Raw genomic sequence first — 20,744 nt, 5'->3', positions numbered from 1 at the left:
CGCTGGTACGCTGGCGACTGACACGAAGACAGGACGAGACGAACTGGCACGAGACAAGGGGACATGGAGAATTTAAACACGAGGTAACTGGGAACAGGTGGAACCAATCCGGGGCTGGCGAGGGCAGCCACACGAGGACAGCCACACGAGGACAGCCACACGAGGGCAGCCACACGAGGACAGCCACACGAGGGCAGCCACACGAGGACAGCCACACGAGGGCAGCCACACGAGGGCAGCCACACGAGGACAGCCACACGAGGACAGCCACACGAGGACAGCCACACGAGGGCAGCCACACGAGGGCAGGACAGCCACACGAGGACAGCCACACGAGGGCAGCCACACGAGGGCAGCCACACGAGGGCAGCCACACGAGGGCAGCCACACGAGGACAGCCACACGAGGACAGCCACACGAGGGCAGCCACACGAGGGCAGCCACACGAGGACAGCCACACGAGGGCAGCCACACGAGGACAGCCACACGAGGGCAGCCACACGAGGACAGCCACACGAGGACAGCCACACGAGGGCAGCCACACGAGGGCAGCCACACGAGGGCAGCCACACGAGGACAGGGAGTCATTTTGACGAGACACAACAGTTATGCCAAGCGCACAAAAAGTAAATAACTAACATTAACTAAATTATTGGTGTTTCTTTTAAAAACATAAATTGTTTCAGTAGTTAAAATGTTATTTACACAGACTAACAGATTTCACTTGGGGGGGGGGGGGGCAGTTATTTAATGAGAGGGGCACAATCAATGCGGGACAAAAGAGACAAAGACAATGCTCAAAAGTATTAGTTTTTGTATAAAGTCAAAGCGCACAGAAACATGACATATCACTAGAAAATGCTCTGTCCTTAGACCCTCTGTCCTTAGACCCTCTGTCCTCAGACCCTCTGTCCTCAGACCCTCTGTCCTTAGACCCTCTGTCCTCAGATCCTCTGTCCTTAGACCCTCTGTCCTTAGACCCTCTGTCCTCAGACCCTCTGTCCTTAGACCCTCTGTCCTCAGACCCTCTGTCCTTAGACCCTCTGTCCTCAGACCCTCTGTCCTTAGACCCTCTGTCCTTAGACCCTCTGTCCTCAGACCCTCTGTCCTTAGACCCTCTGTCCTCAGATCCTCTGTCCTCAGACCCTCTGTCCTTAGACCCTCTGTCCTCAGATCCTCTGTCCTCAGACCCTCTGTCCTCAGATCCTCTGTCCTCAGACCCTCTGTCCTCAGACCCTCTGTCCTTAGACCCTCTGTCCTCAGACCCTCTGTCCTCAGACCCTCTGTCCTTAGACCCGCTGTCCTCAGACCCTCTGTCCTTAGACCCTCTGTCCTCAGACCCTCTGTCCTCAGACCCTCTGTCCTCAGACCCTCTGTCCTTAGACCCTCTGTCCTCAGACCCTCTGTCCTTAGACCCTCTGTCCTCAGACCCTCTGTCCTCAGACCCTCTGTCCTTAGACCCTCTGTCCTCAGAGCCTCTGTCCTCAGACCCTCAGGGAGAGCAGCAGAGGAGGGATCCCTCTCCCAGGACGGACAGACTGCAGTAGATGCCGTGTGTCTTCTTCGCTCTCTGTTTCTCAAACATACGCTCGGCTGAGGGAAAGGGCTCAGCGGCTCCTTTGTAAAGACACAGAGCGGCTGTTCGATGCCTTCTGGGGACGATGCAGGTCATAAACCAGAGCCACGGTTTGAGACCTGCTCGTCAGTCATCTCAGAGTCGCATTGACAAGAGGTCTCTAAGACGTGGTTTCCGTGTCGATGTTACAACAGAGGCTAGTCCCTCCGGCTTTTCACGTGAAAACCGTCTTCTTGTTTATCTTCTCAGAGATCCGAACAGTGCCGAGGCGCCTGCGCGGCAGTCTGCTCACAGCCCTGAAGTCTCCTCTACATATGTGAAGAAGAAGTCGTGTGTTGTTTGACCTTTTATATTTCAAAAAAAGATATCATGTTACAAAGTTTTAGTTTGAGCAAGATGATGAGTTATTAACCGGGCTAGAAAGGACCTTTATTTATGTTAGTGTTGTATAGAAACCTGGCTTTTCACTTCACCATCTGTTGGAGCTATATATCCCTTTATATTATTTAATAGTTTAACATGTATTTTCTTGCTGTTTATAGTGTTTATTATTATTATTATTTATATATGCATTCTTAGCGTCATAAGTTAAAGTAGTTTCTATGCTTTTATTTTGAAGGCATGTTTTGGGCACCGGGTGGTTAGAGCACCTGGTGTAATGGTATATATTGGAGACAGGTGGAGGTGGGAGCCAGAGCACGAGGAGGCAAACGGTTTGTTACCAGGGTGTTTCAAGCTACACGAGGGAAAGGCTTAAGGAACGAGATATAGGAAACCTGTTGTATTTTGTTATAGGAATAAAAAGCACAACGGAGAATCTTGTCTGGACCTGGATCATCGCCCTGCGTAAGATCCGCTAGCTCGTGCCTCAGCGGCTGTTCAGTTATCTGTTTTAGTTCTATATGCTGTTGGCCGCTACACCATCTGTCGTGGTTATTCGTTGCATTTATTAAAAAACATGTTGGCATTTGTAGTTTTATTGACCTTTTACTTGTTTGTTAATCTCTTGATGTCGTGCTGTGTCTCACACGCGGGTGCTTTGTTTCCCCTCACTCCCCACGCGGGAACTCAAGTTTAATACATCTCTGCTTTGAAAGTTCCCCCTCTGCGTCAATAATCATTCTGAAACTGACTTTATTAATCGCTTTAATCCTGCTGTGTGCACCTTTTGGAAAACACCTTTTATTAAGGTCTACGTGTGAGCCAGGCCCGGTTCCAGAACAAAATGACTCAGGGTGCATCTGAGATTAGAGAGGGTGCAGTAGTAAAGTGCTATTTTTATAAGTGGGGAGTGGACCTAACACCCTCTAGGGGGTCCTCATCTCCTCTAGGAGGGTCCTCACCTCCTCTAGGGGGGTCCGGGGCATGCTCCCCCGGGAAGACTTTTTTTTAAATATTGAAGTTAAAAGCAGCAATCTGGTGCACTTTGAGAGCAAAATGAAGAGATCTATGGATCTAAGTGCTCTTTGCTTGATTCATGCCTTCCCAGTCCCTCATCACGTACAAGAGCATGGCGCCAGTTGTTGCAGCCAGTTGTGGTGAAGGCATATATTCCAGACAATCTCTGTTTTGAAACCATGAGCTGCAAAATGAGTAGCCTACAGGCGAGTTGGGCACTTTTTTTAAATATACCTGGGCAGGCTCTGTTTTGCCGAGGTCCTCTGGCACTTGCGGGCCGCTGAGGGGTGGCGGTGTTTGGGGCAACAAAGACGGCTGCGGCTGCTCCGCCTCTGTGGGCGAGGCGGGCAAAGCCGGCGAGTCGGGCGTTAGTGTCCATGACAGTGGCCGCGGGTAACGTAATGTCCCCATGATCTGAACTGTTATTACCTGCAGTAGATGCAGTGTTACTGCTGGCGATTAGGGCTGGTTGTTTTAACCATTTTCTGATGTCCATCACTGACACTGATAGCTTTGTAAGAACCTTGCAGATGACGAACGCGCAGCGGCACAGGTCACACGCACCTGACATAATAACGTTACTTAACGTTTAAATTGACCAAATAAATGCAGCAATGTTATTTAACCACAATTCCAATTTATTTTATTTCAAATAAATTCTTCTTCTTATTATTCTTCTTATTATTACTACTATTATTATTATTATATATATAATATTTTTCACTTTTAAATTTTTTTTTTTTCACTTTTCATTTTTCAAATGAGGGTGCATAACGACTCAACTGAGGGGGCAATGTACCCTTATGCACCCCCGTAGAACCGGGCCTGGTGTGAGCCTTCATCTAGTCGAGTGTCAGCACGTCCATAAAGCTATTTATCCATCATTAGAAAGCACTCATTTAGGGCATTGCTCCCCCAATGACCTCATACATACTGCCTTTTGATAATAAATAAGAAGTTATTCTGCATTAATTAGGAGCCTTGCCATGTCTGACACGTGTAAGGTGGCACGAGAAAAGGGTGTCATTCTCCTTTCAGTCATAGTTTATTAACAACATGCTGAATAAACAGAGTCCTCTTTCCCCCTCATTCCAACACATGATAAACATGCTTTCAGTAACCAAACAACGTCACACAAGTACGTGTGTGTGTGTGTGTGTGTGCGTGTGTGTGTGTGTGTGTGTGTGTGTGTGTGTGGTGTGTGTGTGTGGTGTGTGTGTGGTTGATGCAGGGGGCGGGGGCTTGTGTGTTTGCAGAGTCAGAAACAGGAAAACAACCACACATCATCTACAGCTTCCTCGAGATCTGCACCAAAGCCTTGAATCAAACGCACCCTGAAGACCTGACTCAGTGGGTCAACACGTGGTCTGAGGACCTGTGAGGGGACGCCTGAAGGTAAATGCTCATTCAGGCTTTATTTCAGTGTAAGCTTGTTGAATATCAGACCGGATGCTGGTTCCTCCGTCACACTCACGACTAAGATAAGAAGAAGTGTTACTCACTGAATTCATCCTAAGCGTCTTCAAACTTTACATTTTAAAATCTGCTTTCTCAACATTGATATTTTAACTTCAGGTCACTCTGGCACACATCATCATATCTCAAGATGATTGGAGGTTTCTGGCTCAAATGCACTTTGGGAATTACCTTTCCCTTTAAATGTAAACATCTCAAACTGAAACCTTATGAGATTCTTTACAAATATTAAAAGCAAACAAATATTTCGTCCCGCAGATTAAACCTGGCGACTTTAGTGCTGATTGAAGCTGCTTTACATTTTAAACAAAAAAATAAATCATTAGATGAATCCTTAATGTTCAACTTTAGCCAATAAAATCCAGAGTTTACAAAAAGCATGTCTAATACATGATATACACTAACAATACTTTTCTGATGATAAAACGTGATAAATACTTTTAATCGTACAGATATGGAAGTATTAGTATGTTTACTGCGGTAAAGTCTGTCCTGTTGACATTTAGAAACTGTGCACTAAATCTATCTGCCTGTCCGGTGCCTGTCCCGCTGGAGCCTCATGCTATCCTGTTGCTAAGTGGTTTGTTTTCATTAGCATAGCCGATATTCGCAGGGTGTTTAAGGGGGACTCTGAAACATCTCCAGGAACTACACAGTAAAAATAGTTCTTGAATTGCATTTACTGCAACTTGTATTAATGTTAAATGTCCTAAAAAGGCTTGATGATACAATGAAGTTGATACACTTATATATACATAGGCAGTGTTGGGAAAGTTCACTTTCTACATGAACTAGTTCAGTTCACAGTTCACACATTTTAAAATGAACTAGTTCAGTTCATAGTTCATAATTCAAAATGTTGAACTAAAGTTCATGGTTTCAAAAATGAACTAATTTATAGTTCATAGTTATTTTTTCAATACGTTGCTGCGAGCTATTATTTGTCTCCTGTACGATGTTAATGGGCCATTTCAATTTTTACAATATCCTCAGAGGGCCGTACAAGTTATTGACCTCTGCAAAAAAAACTAAAATCACAGCCCATTCATTTCATTCTGTGCAAAGAAAAAGCAACCTCTTAATCCAGATATCTCACCATGACTCGCGTATGCATGCACGTGCAGGGTGTGGCGTGACCACCAAAACAGAAAGATATGGACACAAGATGTGTGCAAATGTATTTAGTTTCCTATCCATGTGAACATGATTTAAGTGGGGGGGGGACCTAACCTCCTCTAGGGGGATCCGGGGGGCATGCTCCCCTGGGAAGATTTTTTTAAATGTTGAAGTTAAAAGCATCAATCTGGTGCACTTTGAGAGCAACATTAGGAGATCTATGGACACATCTCTCAACACCCAAACACAACTGTAAGCAGATTTTCTTTTAATTTATGGATATTTGACAAATCACTCCCCTTTCAAACTGTATTCTTCTTTATTAATAACTGTCATATAGTATTTTATACCTGTTTACTTTATTCTCTTATTTTTTTTATAACTATAATGATCATATAAAGATGTGCCTTTACCTCACTGGTTGTAGACAAAGCTTCTTATATTCGTTAGCATAGCTAGCTAACCAGATGCTAATGATAACAACACAGTTATTGACTGTATGACAGATGAGCAGATCGCCACTGGGCTTTCAACTAAAGACACAGACACGCAGAAACTGCGGCATGTGTATGGACTTTCTGCCATTTCTGAAGTGCTGGAGTGGCGTTCTGGTGCTCTCCGTCAGAACTGCACCCCTGTCAGTCGAGACATATACCACGTGATGACACGTTCAGCTCGTGTTGTGTTCAAGGACCCTGATCTTGGCCAGGAAAAACAGGCACTTGCTTGTTTAATTATTTTGCGGTCTAGATTTCTTTCATTTTTTTATTTTTTGCGTGTGTTTATACATTACCTCGAGGGCCGTACCAAATTGTCTCGCGGGCCGTATACGGCCCGGAGGCCGGAGGTTCCCCACCCCTGCCGTAGAGTCTGACACTCTGAGCGAGTGCCGCTGCAGCTGCTCTCGGCTTCGTCCATACTAATTCATTCATTCATTCATTCAATGCTCGCCGGTTTCGCGGTTCCACATTGTTTGTTGTGAGGAGTCTGATATATTTAGTATATTTATATTTGAGTGCGACAGCCAGGGGTGACAGGCGCGTACGCGTCACAGGCAGCTTGCTGTTGCCAAATTGGGTGGTTTTCCGCATTATTTTGAAGCCTGTTTACGGTGTGTGTTTAACTGGGTTTTCGGCTGAAAGGCATATGAAATCTGGCACACTTTTGAACGCCGTTATAATACAGTGCTGAGAATGAACGCACTTTTGAACGCCGTTATACAGCGCTGAGAATGAACGCGTTCTCAATTACGTTCATCTAGCGGAAATACACTACGTTCAGTTCACGTTCGCCCAAAATATGAACGCGTTCATGAACGATCGTTCATTGAACGCGTTCAAGTACATCACTGTACATAGGCTATGCAAATATATATTTCACAGTAAATCTACCGCCCTCTAAGAAAGCAGATGTGGCGCTATTATGGTGATTTATGTTCTGGTTGAATGAGTCAACGTTTCCTGATTCACTACTTCCTGTCGCAGCAGAAGTTTCTTATGTGACCACAGATTTGCATTTGTGTCTGTCTCCTCCCGCCTGCTGTCTGCATGTCAGCTCCCACGCTAAACTAATCCAACGCACCTCAGTTCCTGTTTTGTTCACAGCCAATGTAGAAGTGACTTAAACCTGCATTCTCTCCAACACCCAGCAGGGGGGCGACTGGTTATTAAGATACATCAAAATGTGTAGAAGTCAATGAGAACATTCGCAGATTTCTAACTTGATTTATTCCCTCAGTAAACATTTTAAAATTAGTTTAATGAACATCAGGCTGTATTGCAGAAGACTTGAAACTGCAGATCAAAACCATGAACTCGGCAGGTAATTGTTTAAGTAATAAATCAAGTGAGAAGTATGGTCATTTCTGTATAGACTTCTACACAATCAGAGGCCCCCTGCTGGATATTAGAGGGAATGCAGGTTCAATGCACTACTGTCGGATTCTACATCAGGAAAAAACTAATGTTAATGTAGAAACCAATTTAGATTAAGAAACCCAATTAGGTCAAAGTTGTTCAAGCTCTTTAAAGTATGCTTTCTTCACACAGGCCTCTCCTTGTCTTCCACCTGAAACCCCAACGTCTTCCTCAGCTTTAATCATAAACCCTGAGCTCTGGGTGTGTCTGGGCTGCAGGCGATGGTGCCTCCTTCCTCCAACTCCAGTGATGGAGGAGAACAATGCATCGTGAACGACCAGATGGGACCCTTCACCGTCCTCTACACCCTCGTCTTCATCATCAGCGTGCCTGGAAACGTGCTGTCAGTGTGGATCTTCATCCGCAGGCCGCAGAGTCAAGGTACACTTAGGAATGGTCATGGAAAGGAGAACAGAGGCCTGACATGAGATCAGATGAACTTACAGGAAGACCCTTGTAGCTCCAGCGCCAATGGATTCCAGTGAGAAGCGAGCGTGGTGTCCGGACAATTAAGTTAAGTTAATTTATAGAGTGGTGCAGTGACGAGTCCTAAAACCAGGAAGTGAGTTAGCATTTCACCACTTCCTGTTCCCTCGTTTCATTTAATTTCAAACCAGATCATTGATCTCTTTTTTTCAAGGGAGACCTGCTCAAGTCGTTCCACATGAAACATAAAAGCATCAACAGAACAACAAAAAGACATCATCCAGCATCATTTACATAACTATCCACATGTGCAGGTACCAACAGCTTCTGATTGACTAGCATCCAACCGAGCTTTAAAAACATTTAGTGGCACCAGATTGTTCAGTTTCCATTTAATGTGCAGACTGTTCCAAGACAGAGGAGCTGCATCTAAAAGCTGCTTCCCTCAGACAGTCCTAGCAGTTGGCACATTTAATAAAACCACAGCATTCGATCTCAGGCAGTAGCCACTTACAATTCTCCGTGAGATCAGGGAGCAGATATAAGATGGAAGTTTCCCTAGCATGGCTTTGTATATAAGATGTACCAGTGACTGAGCCTCCGTACAGTTAGTGAAGCAGACCAGCCCTTGCATACAGGGTACAGTGATGGGTTAATGCTTTACAGTCAGTCACACATCTCAGAGCGCTGTGATACGCAGCATCTAACTGGACCAGGCAATTGGCAGGTGCATTCATATAGACCAGATCCCCATAGTCCAGCACAGGTCAAAGGTCACAGAGCCTTTTCCTGGCCTCAAGCGAGAAACAGGACTTGTTCCTGTAGAAGAACCCTAGCCTCACCCTCAGCTTTTTAACCGGGTTATTGACATGAAGTTTAAAAGAGAGACAATCATCAAGCCAGATACCAAGGTGTTTGTAACAGGCAACCACTTCAAGTGTTATTCCTTGCGTAGTTACAATATCTAAAACAGGCTCTGGTGTCTTTTTAGCTTTAGAAAAGAGCATTACCTTGGTTTGATCCACATCTAGAAGAAGCTTTAGTTCAGAGAGCTGAGTCTGAATAGTGTTAAAAACAGCCTGTAATTTAACACCAGCCTCCTGAATGAGGGACCTGCACAGAACATCACGGTATCATCCGCATAGACATGTAAAGTAGCTTCATCCACATTTTCACCTACGCTGTTAATATATATGGAGAATAAAAGTGGTCCTAAAACAGAACCTTGTGGTACACCATTAGAAATGTTTAAACCACTCAGAAGACAGCCCATCAAAGTGAACACATGGGACCTTTCAGAGAGGTAGTTCACAAACCACCCACTGCACGGCTGGATATGCCAATACTGGCTAGCCTCTGCTTTAAAATGCGATGATCGACGTGTCAAACGCTTTGGACAGGTCAACAAACAGAGCTGCTCAACTCTGCTTATTATCTAAGACAGTGGTTCCCAAACTTGTTGTGCCCAAGGCACACCAAAGGACAAGTACAAATCTCAAGGCTCACCTATTGTGCAAAACAGCCCTTATAACACGTGTTATCACTCATCATGTAAAATATCTGTACATGTGCATAATTATTTACTAATGCCAAATAAAATGTGACAAAGACAACTATATTACTCATGAAATATTTATTAACGAAATATTTCAGAAATTAATTTGAAACGTTATCAAATTAGGCTTCATCAAAGCAGCAACACACTCATTTAAACCAGACAGGTCACAACATTAAACATGAGACAAAGGAAACTCAGCACAGAGAACTGTCAATGCAAGGAAGCTGCATTGTCCACGGTCCTGAACTACAAATTATAAATGTAACATTTCAGCAGAGATGGGGTCGTTACTAAAAAAAAAGTAATATATTACATATTACTTTAAAAAAAAGTAATATATTACACTACTTCGTTACTCTCTACATAAAGTAACTCGTTACTTTACTCGTTACTTTAGTCGCAGGGCCGGCCCACCCCTCCCTGCAGGCAGATCACGCAGACTGCTAAAGTTTCAAATGTTCTCTTTAGTTCAGTTTCCATTGTCGCATAAGACGACTGATCCAGATCCTGAATGTTTTCCTATCTGACCGTGGCTGTCCTCTGTCTCCTGCTATCTGACCGTGGCTGTCCTCTGTCTCCTGCTATCTGACCGTGGCTGTCCTCTGTCTCCTGCTATCTGACCGTGGCTGTCCTCTGTCTCCTGCTATCTGACCGTGGCTGTCCTCTGTCTCCTGCTATCTGACCGTGGCTGTCCTCTGTCTCCTGCTATCTGACCGTGGCTGTCCTCTGTCTCCTGCTATCTGACCCGTGGCTGTCCTCTGTCGCCTGCTATCTGACTGTGGCTGTCCTCTGTCTCCTGCTATCTGACCGTGGCTGTCCTCTGTCTCCTGCTATCTGTATATTTTGCGCAGTCTATCTCTGCTCACGCTGTTGCGTCGGCGTGTTCTCCTGCGTGTTGGCCATGTGTTGCACTGGAACCAGACACCGCAAAGACTTCAGCCGAGCACGTACAATAACTCTCCTTACCAGCAGGCGGCGGGAGTGTGTATTCGTCATTCAAAACAGGCAACAACCGGAAGACAGAGAAGAAGAACAGACTGTGATATAAACAAACAACAAATGGCGTGTGCGGTAGCTCCACCTTAGCATGTGTTCTTTGCAGGTGCGTGTTGAGGTTTGACGTGGTGTTCACAGCAGTGGATAACAGCTTCTGGCCTGGACACAGTTTGCACCTCACCGTCACTTCCTGTCTATTCTTCGGATGAACTCAAAATAATGGGCATACCTCCACCCCTCGAGAGTTATCGCTGACTCAGCCATGTTTATGCAGCACTGCACGCGGAGATGTGGACGCGCAAGTCGCGCAGATTACGTACATATAAACCTACAAAGTACTGATATAGTAAATAAATAATAATTATTTCTGTGTAGTTGTATATTGCAATAATAACGTATGGTTGTCACAAAATCCCACGGCACACCCGGACTTGCCTCACGGCACACCGTTTGGGAACCACTGGTCTAAGATACTCTCCACATCGTTCACACGTTCATCGTGGCAGTGATGGTGCTGCGCTGCTTTCTGAAGCCTGACTGATGTTCAGACAGGATGTCATGTGTACATAAAACACCTTTACCTGTTCACTCACTGAGCGTTCAAGAGCCTGAGCCAGAACTGACCACTTAGAGATGGCCTATAGTTATTCAATAAGGTGGCCTCCCCTCCTTTCAGTAGAGGCAGGACAAACGCTGACTTCCACACTTTAGGAATTGTGTTCGTGCTGAGGGAGAGGTTACAAAGAGTAATGAGAAGCTCCATTGGCTCTCGTCTCAGAGCCAATGGGATCTCTCCGTAGGGTTTAGGAAAGTGAACTAAGGTCTGAGGTTGAGACGCGTTGAAGAGACGGATCACGTTTTGTTCTACGACATTAATCCATCAGCTGGTGATTTCTGAAGAGTTAACGTGTCTGAGAAACGATGGTCGTTACCGAGCGGCTGAACAGGACTACAGAAGTCGTGGAGGCCGTGTTACGTCATTACGCCGAACACGTGAACACTCCTCTGAGCTAGTTCCTGTTCTGCTTGAAAGCCAGTCCCTGCCTCCTGCAGAGTGTTCAGACAGACGCTTCAACTCGTTCCATCTAGAGTCTGTGTTTGAATCTGGATCTGAAGTCGGCGTGACGTTGAAGTCGTGCGGCTGGACTCGCTGTAGCTCCTTTGTAGCATCACGTTAGCATTTAGCTTCTGGACGTTAGAGTTATGATTAGAACGTTATGAAAGTAGACACGTGGAGATTATCCGGCTGAACGAAACGTGCGTTCATCAAACAGGTTCGTTTCCACAGACGTTATTCCAGCTGTTCCTAAACCCTGGAGAAATCCCGTTGCTTTGTGTCGAGGGACCGGCAGCTTCCTTCCTGGTACGTCCTCCCCGCTCGCCTGCTATGCCATGCAACTTCCTGTTTTATTCCTCGTTTCAGATCACTTCACTTCCTCTTGTCTTACCTTGTGTAAATATACAGTCTACGTCTCCCTTTGTTCCACTTCATCTTGTCTCGTGATGCTAAGTCTGCGGTCGGTCCATTTAGCATTTTCTGATCCTCGAGTTCTCAGCTTTTTATCCTCAAAGTCAGCGCAGTGTTGTTCATTTGAGTCCCGAGTCTTTTTTCAATCGTAACAGCGAGCGCACGCCGGCGGAAGCTGCCACCTCCAGAAAAACCGAAGTGTTTTTATTGCCTTCTTTTCGGCTCCTGGCTGAAAATAATTTGTACTTTTCAGAAAAGCGCTGGTTTATAATTGTTTGAAAAATCTCACTTGTCACCGGTTTGAGCTTCAACATCAACATCTCTGCTTATAATCCCCGAGTTGCCCTTTGTGTGGTTGTGTATTTAAAGGTGTGTGTGTGTGTGTGTGTGTGTGTGTGTGTGTGTGTGTGTGTGCAGCGGCGCAGCCTCAGTGTGTATCTTCTGAACCTGCTGCTCTCCGACCTCCTGCTGCTCCTCGCCCTCCCCTTTAAGATCCTGAAGGACGGGGGGGCAGCCCCGTGGAGCCTGAAGGTGTTTCACTGCCAGGCCAGCGCCGTCACGCTCTACATCAGCCTGTACGCCTCCATCGCCTTCCTCGCCTTCATCATCACCGACTGCTACCTGCAGGTAACATAAGACGTCTCTTGATGATGTTTCTCTGTCTCCCTGTTAGTGTACAAGAGTCAAATGTCATCTCATGGTCCTTTCTTAGTTTATGTACTAGAGAAGCAACACGTCTACATCCAGTTATAACAATACAGCCTCAATGTTTAAGTCTTTAAACGTTTTAAAGAGATACTATGGTACTAAAGCCTGGGTAAAAGAGTGCTTTCAGCAGAAGAGCAGATGTTGAGCGTCCACGTCCTCTCACGGAGGTAAGACTGATTCAACACATCTGCATCCAGTTATAACAAAACAGATTATATTTTAAAATCTATTCACAAGTAGTTCAAGAGCTACTGTGGCACTAACACCAGCCTGTACGCCTCCATCGCCTTCCTCGCCTTCCTCATCACCGACTGCTACCTGCCGGTATCACTGAGGCGCAGATCTGCATCAGTCACAGCAATGCAGCTGTACTTCAGTCTAGGGACAACTAACAAGTGCAAGAGCTCCTCTGTCACTTAAAGCAGGCTAAGAGAGAGGCACCTATGAATGTGGGTCCTTCACATCAGTTACTCAATCACAGGAAACCCTAGGAGAACCCTCGATGGTTATCTAATGACAATTCATGGTTACAAGAAATGTGTCCAATCTCCTCAATGCGATACGCAGCGCAGCCGTGCAGCTCGGTGGATGCAGCTGCTGGCCGGCGGCGCTGCATAAGCATGTTCCATTTCAGGCAATATCCTCTCCTACACTCTCAAACAGAGGCCTCGGCTCAACAAAGAAAACCAACGCAACAGTTTGCATCGATGTTTATTGAGTTAAGACGACTTCTAATGAAATTGTCTTAAAGCAACAAAGTTATTTGAGTTAGGGGAGAAGGCTGTTCCTCTGCAGTCAGAGGTGTTTCAATTACCACTCACTTCATAGTTGGAGCATAAACACAAGTTTTGAAGTTGAAGATTAAGTTGTTCCTACGAGTTTTACCGCATGATTTAAAAGGAATGTTAAGTTGTATGCACTTAATTACCCTCATCGTGAACACACGTCTTTAAGTTGACAACCATTTATAAATTAAGTTGCTCCAAATATATTGTATTCAATCGTTTTTTTTCTCTTAACTTTTTCATGTTTTTGCCTTTAAAGAAAGAAATTAATTGATTCCACAACAACAATATTAGGAAATTCACTTTTTATTTTGAACTGCAGTTGTTTATTTAAACACACGATGTTTCAATCAGGAGAGAATCCATTTAGTTTGAACATGTATGACACATGCCATACTGTATGATGAGGTGCATGAACACCTGAAGTCACAGCTGACTGCAGGAGAGAGGAGAACCATGTTATAGTGTGGCTGCAGCTCGCTGATTGGCTGCTGGAGAATGAGGTGACATGTGATAGGTTAAAAAGAATGCCTGTGATGAGCTGGTTGTATATATATAGTGAATGTATCACACCCCGTCTTCCTGAAAGAACTTGCGCTGAGCTTCATTTCAATCTTGAAAAAAAGATAAATAACATAAATTGAAATTGCCCCACAAATAATAAATAAACACATTAGCCGTATTACCACGGGACACGGGGACACAGCTGATACATGCTGCCATCACATCGAGGTGAGAGGCCTTTGCAGATTTAAAACCAGCGCCAAATATGTAAAGTCTTTGTAAAACCACAGAAACAAACTCTCAATGGCCGCCAGTCTGCAGATCTCACATCCCTTTGACAAAAGATGTAACAAAGATGTTCACACTGCCGACAGTCATTATTTCAAACAGTATGAACACATTTAACGCAGAATGCTCTTTCATTTGTTTCTCATTATGGCTGCCACCGTGTGGTCAGATCCTGGGTGGACCGGTCACTGATGAAGGCCATATGTATGGGCTCAGAACAGTCTCATAATACACACGTGCACACTGAAGGATCCACACTTGTGTGTTTCAAAGCACACACAAATGTGTTCCGTTTCATATTCATGTAAATAAAATCCAAATACAGAAAAAAGTTTTACATGTGTGTTTTAAATCCCCTGCACCTGCAACACAACCCGCTTCCTGTGCACGGATCGCTCTGCATTCGTGTGTGGGTTTTTTGAGACTCCCCTGACGCTCAGCCGATTCATACGATTTTTCTATCTATAGCCAATCGGATGTCTCCTCCAGTCTAAGCCAATCACATGAGCCCGCCCCCACGAGGGGAAGATTTCTTGCGTTCAGGACGTAGCGCTTCATGTACGCATTTTGCTGCCTTTAGTTCCACAACAAAGAGCCGAATGCATTTCAATTAACTCACTAATAATAATAATACATGTTATTTATAAAGGCACCTTTCAAGGCTCTCAAGGTCGACAGGTGCTCACAATGGGTAGAAGGCAAATTATTCATTAACCGCACGATAGAATTCTGGGTGAGAAAATGTACCCAAGATGTATGGCTTTGAATCTTTTGTTTAAGAGTTTAGAGTTTTGTTTAGTATTCTGTCAGTTTTTCTATAAATAAACTGCGATATCTGATCATTAATGTGGATGCGCGTTGATTTTTCTGACGGCTCATAACAATGCTATCTGATGGTCTCCCCCCCCTCAGGACTCCACCTCGCTGTGCTCCATGCGGCTGCAGGAGGTGGGCTTCTCCTGGCTGCTGTCTGTGGTGGTCTGGATGCTGCTGCTCCTCATCATGGTGCCAAACATGGCTCTGCCCATTCAGCACGTTCAGGTAACACTGCTGCAAAAACTGCATTAGCTACAGCTGCTCCTGCTACTGCTGCAAAGAAACACGAATGTTGGGCTATAGAGGAACTTCAGCACGGTCACATGACTTCACGTCACCACCGCTAAGCTAAAGGTGGCTAATGTTGGGCTATAAAGGAACTTCAGCACGGTCACATGACTTCACGTCACCATCGCTAAGCTAAAGGTGGCTAATGTTGGGCTATAAAGGAACTACAGCACGGTCACATGACTTCACGTCACCACCGCTAAGCTAAAAGAGGCTAATGTTGGGATATAAGGGAACTACAGCACGGTCACATGACTTCACGTCACCACCGCTAAGCTAAAGGTGGCTAATGTTGGGCTATAAAGGAACTTCAGCACGGTCACATGACTTCACGTCACCATCGCTAAGCTAAAGGTGGCTAATGTTGGGCTATAAAGGAACTACAGCACGGTCACATGACTTCACGTCACCACCGCTAAGCTAAAAGAGGCTAATGTTGGGATATAAGGGAACTACAGCACGGTCACATGACTTCACGTCACCACCGCTAAGCTAAAGTTTGCTAACGTTGGGCTATAAAGGAACCGCAGCACGGTCACATGACTTCACGTCACCACCGCTAAGCTAAAGGTGGCTAATGTTGGGCTATACGGGAACTACAGCACGGTCACATGACTTCACGTCACCACCGCTAAGCTAAAGGTGGCTAATGTTGGGCTATAAAGGAACTACAGCACGGTCACATGACTTCACGTCACCATCGCTAAGCTAAAGGCGGCTAATGTTGGGCTATAAAGGAACTTCAGCACGGTCACATGACTTCACGTCACCATCGCTAAGCTAAAGGTGGCTAATGTTGGGCTATAAAGGAACTACAGCACGGTCACATGACTTCACGTCACCACCGCTAAGCTAAAAGAGGCTAATGTTGGGATATAAGGGAACTACAGCACGGTCACATGACTTCACGTCACCACCGCTAAGCTAAAGTTTGCTAACGTTGGGCTATAAAGGAACCGCAGCACGGTCACATGACTTCACGTCACCACCGCTAAGCTAAAGGTGGCTAATGTTGGGCTATACGGGAACTACAGCACGGTCACATGACTTCACGTCACCACCGCTAAGCTAAAGGAGGCTAATGTTGGGCTATAAAGGAACTACAGCACGGTCACATGACTTCACGTCACCACCGGAAAGCTAAAGGCGGCTAATGTTGGGCTATAAAGGAACTACAGCACGGTCACATGACTTCACGTCACCACCGCTAAGATAAAGGAGGCTAATGTTGGGCTATAAAGGAACTACAGCACGGTCACATGACTTCACGTCACCACCGCTAAGATAAAGGAGGCTAATGTTGGGCTATAAAGGAACTACAGCACGGTCACATGACTTCACGTCACCACCGCTAAGCTAAAGGTGGCTAATGTTGGGCTATAAAGGAACTACAGCACGGTCACATGACTTCACGTCACCACCGCTAAGCTAAAGGTGGCTAATGTTGGGCTATAAAGGAACTACAGCACGGTCACATGACTTCACGTCACCACCGCTAAGCTAAAGGTGGCTAATGTTGGGCTATAAAGGAACTACAGCACGGTCACATGACTTCACGTCACCACCACCGCTAAGCTAAAGGAGGCTAATGTTGGGCTATAAAGGAACTACAGTACGGTCACATGACTTCACGTCACCACCGCTAAGCTAAAGGAGGCTAATGTTAGGCTATAAAGGAACTACAGCACGGTCACATGACTTCACGTCACCACCGCTAAGCTAAAGGTGGCTAATGTTGGGCTATAAAGGAACTACAGCACGGTCACATGACTTCACGTCACCACCACCGCTAAGCTAAAGGAGGCTAATGTTGGGCTATAAAGGAACTACAGCACGGTCACATGACTTCACGTCACCACCGCTAAGCTAAAGGAGGCTAATGTTAGGCTATAAAGGAACTACAGCACGGTCACATGACTTCACGTCACCACCGCTAAGCTAAAGGTGGCTAATGTTGGGCTATAAAGGAACTACAGCACGGTCACATGACTTCACGTCACCACCGCTAAGCTAAAGGAGGCTAATGTTAGGCTATAAAGGAACTACAGCACGGTCACATGACTTCACGTCACCACCGCTAAGCTAAAGGTGGCTAATGTTGGGCTATAAAGGAACTTCAGCACGGTCACATGACTTCACGTCACCACCGCTAAGCTAAAGGTGGCTAATGTTGGGCTATAAAGGAACTTCAGCACGGTCACATGACTTCACGTCACCACCGCTAAGCTAAAGGCGGCTAATGTTGGGCTATAGAGGAACTACAGCACGGTCACATGACTTCACGTCACCACCGCTAAGCTAAAGGCGGCTAATGTTGGGCTATAGAGGAACTACAGCACGGTCACATGACTTCACGTCACCACCGCTAAGCTAAAGGCGGCTAATGTTGGGCTATAGAGGAACTACAGCACGGTCACATGACTTCACGTCACCACCGCTATGCTAAAAGTGGCTAATGTTGGGATATAAAGGAACTACAGCACGGTCACATGACTTCACGTCACCACCGCTAAGCTAAAGGTGGCTAATGTTGGGCTATAAAGGAACTTCAGCACGGTCACATGACTTCACGTCACCACCGCTAAGCTAAAGGCGGCTAATGTTGGGCTATAGAGGAACTACAGCACGGTCACATGACTTCACGTCACCACCGCTAAGCTAAAAGAGGCTAATGTTGGGCTATAAAGGAACTACAGCACGGTCACATGACTTCACGTCACCACCGCTAAGCTAAAGGCGGCTAATGTTGGGCTATAGAGGAACTACAGCACGGTCACATGACTTCACGTCACCACCGCTATGCTAAAAGTGGCTAATGTTGGGATATAAAGGAACTACAGCACGGTCACATGACTTCACGTCACCACCGCTATGCTAAAAGTGGCTAATGATGGGCTATAAAGGAACTACAGCAGGGTCACATGACTTCACGTCACCACCGCTAAGCTAAAGGAGGCTAATGATGGGCTATAAAGGAACTACAGCAGGGTCACATGACTTCACGTCACCACCGCTAAGCTAAAGGTGGCTAATGTTGGGCTATAAAGGAACTTCAGCACGGTCACATGACTTCACGTCACCACCGCTAAGCTAAAGGCGGCTAATGTTGGGCTATAGAGGAACTACAGCACGGTCACATGACTTCACGTCACCACCGCTAAGCTAAAAGAGGCTAATGTTGGGCTATAAAGGAACTTCAGCACGGTCACATGACTTCACGTCACCACCGCTAAGCTAAAGTTTGCTAATGTTGGGATATAAAGGAACTTCAGCACGGTCACATGACTTCACGTCCCCACCGCTAAGCTAAAGTTTGCTAATGTTGGGATATAAAGGAACTTCAGCACGGTCACATGACTTCACGTCACCACCGCTAAGCTAAAGGCGGCTAATGTTGGGCGTGATGACGTTTAGTCGTCTCATTTAGACACTTGTTGGCAACCGCAATTTTTAAATTCACCAGTAGGGTATTTACTTACTTATTTAATAATGTAGAACAAATCGTTAACATTTCTTCAGCTTGTGTTAACTTCAGATCTTATTTCAGGATAACGTCCACACCATGGAGACAGGAAATGCTACAAATGCTAACTCATATCAGGGTTTCAGGACTCTTTCCTGCACCCTTGTAACTATGACTAATGCTTCTCTGTGTGTTTAGGAGCAGCGTTTCCTCAGCTGTGCGTCTCTGAAGAAGGGCACCAGCCTCCACTGGCACGCGTTGACCGTGGTCCTCTGCACGGCGCTGTTCCTGAACGCCTCGTTCTCCGTGCTGCTCTCCAGCTTCCTGGCTCTCCGGAGGCTCCTTGGCAACCGCAGAGACCCCCTGCTGAGGGCAGATGCCCGGCGGGCGGCGGTCAGCGTGACGGCCGTGGCGTTGGCGTACATCGTGGGCTTCGTTCCGTACCACGTGGTGCGAGCTCCGTACACTCTGACGCAGACTAAAGTCATCACTGAGTGCAGCGTCAGGAGGAAGCTGTTCCTGGGGAAGGAGGCCACGCTGCTGCTGAGCATCCTGCATCTCTGCTTCGACCCGCTCATCTTCTATTACCTCCATGAGCCTTTCAGACAGACGCTACGCAACATGATGCCCTGCTGGAGGAAGAAGAGGAGCGAGGAAGAGGAAGAGGGAAAGGCTGCAGAAGAAGAGGCTGCAGAGGGAAAGGCTGCAGTCGAGCAAGATCTTCAATCTACTTTGATTTGACTTAAAACATAATCTTTGTAGACGATATATTTGATCATATTTTTATATTGCGGTGCCTAAATGTTCCCATAAAGGAGTCTTTGTAAAGTATTGACTCTCGAATGGTGGCACCAAGTCTGGCTGCAGTTTTTATATTTCAGTTTGTACTGTACTCACCAAAGCACATGATTTAAAGGTCCCCTATTATAATGTTTTTCATCAATATATATCACAGCTCTCTGATGTGATACACTGATGTATTACAACTTTTACTTAAAATGTACTTCATGCACCACATATTTACTGTACTGTACTGCATTTTTACTACTTATACTTTACACTTCATAAATCAACTGCTTTTATTTAAATGAAGCTGATAATTAGTGTGTCCTTTATTGCTGGTACTACATGGAGATCATCGACTGATACTCACATTTAGAAAGCTCATATTTGAAAGTTGCTATGCTACTATGTCTGTTTTAAAACCTTCCAGTGGTCACAATGTTTTATTTTTAGAGTTTTATTTTCAAAGTTGGTGCTGTTTTGAACACAACAAATTGAGGCTTATAAATATGAGAAGACTGATCAATACCTCCATAATCTTCAGTGTGGCTATGAATCTTCCAAAACGTCCAAACACCTTGTCCTGGTTTCTACAGTATAAAGAATATATATATATATATATATATATATATATGAGTCGGCCCACACAAACTGCAGAACACCGGGGCTTTGGGAACACTCAAATTACTTAAAATGATTTAATTCCCATTTAACCTGTTAAGGGGCTTCCCCCCCCCCCCCGTTTTTTTCTCACGATTCTGTGTCTCAGGGCTTCTTAAAATGTAATAAACTATTCATCTGTCCTACACATTTAACGGGAAGAAACTCAGCGAACTGATGATATGAACCATGTTTACCGAAACAAAACACAAGTCTCACAAGCAGCGTCTAATCAATCGATATACTTATCGGATATGCACAAACAAGATTATAGAAATATAAGTGTCATCACTGAGCGATCAGAACTCGCGACAGGCGAAGCAAATACAGACATCACACGATGTAGCGTTAGGTAGCAAAACACGGAGATACCTTTTGCTGTTGTTCTGATCAAAAACGAGAACAACTCGGCTGAAGGTTAATCATTGATTATTGATTATCCATAATTCCATTTTTATGTCAAAAAAGGAGTTTTCCTAATAGCTGCTAATGATAGCTTCCAGATTGTATGACAGCTTC

At 45.3% G+C, this 20,744-nt stretch overlaps 1 protein-coding gene across 1 annotated transcript; it reads left to right on the top strand.

Moving 5' to 3' along the window:
• Positions 1 to 4,247: 4,247 nt before the first annotated feature.
• gpr171 (G protein-coupled receptor 171) lies at positions 4,248 to 19,992 on the top strand. The gene is made up of 6 exons (XM_034078988.2): positions 4,248 to 4,369; positions 7,615 to 7,857; positions 7,972 to 7,976; positions 12,348 to 12,557; positions 15,128 to 15,256; positions 18,981 to 19,992. The coding sequence occupies exons 2-6, from the start codon at positions 7,704 to 7,706 to the stop codon at positions 19,521 to 19,523; spliced, it is 1,041 nt and encodes a 346-aa protein (XP_033934879.1). The 5' UTR covers positions 4,248 to 4,369; positions 7,615 to 7,703; the 3' UTR covers positions 19,524 to 19,992.
• The last annotated feature ends 752 nt before the right edge of the window (positions 19,993 to 20,744 follow it).

This window comes from Pseudochaenichthys georgianus, unplaced genomic scaffold (assembly GCF_902827115.2).
Source record: "Pseudochaenichthys georgianus unplaced genomic scaffold, fPseGeo1.2 scaffold_525_arrow_ctg1, whole genome shotgun sequence".
Taxonomy (NCBI): domain Eukaryota; kingdom Metazoa; phylum Chordata; class Actinopteri; order Perciformes; family Channichthyidae; genus Pseudochaenichthys; species Pseudochaenichthys georgianus.
Note: the sequence above shows the minus strand (reverse complement) of the source record. Positions and strands in the feature narration are given on the sequence as shown.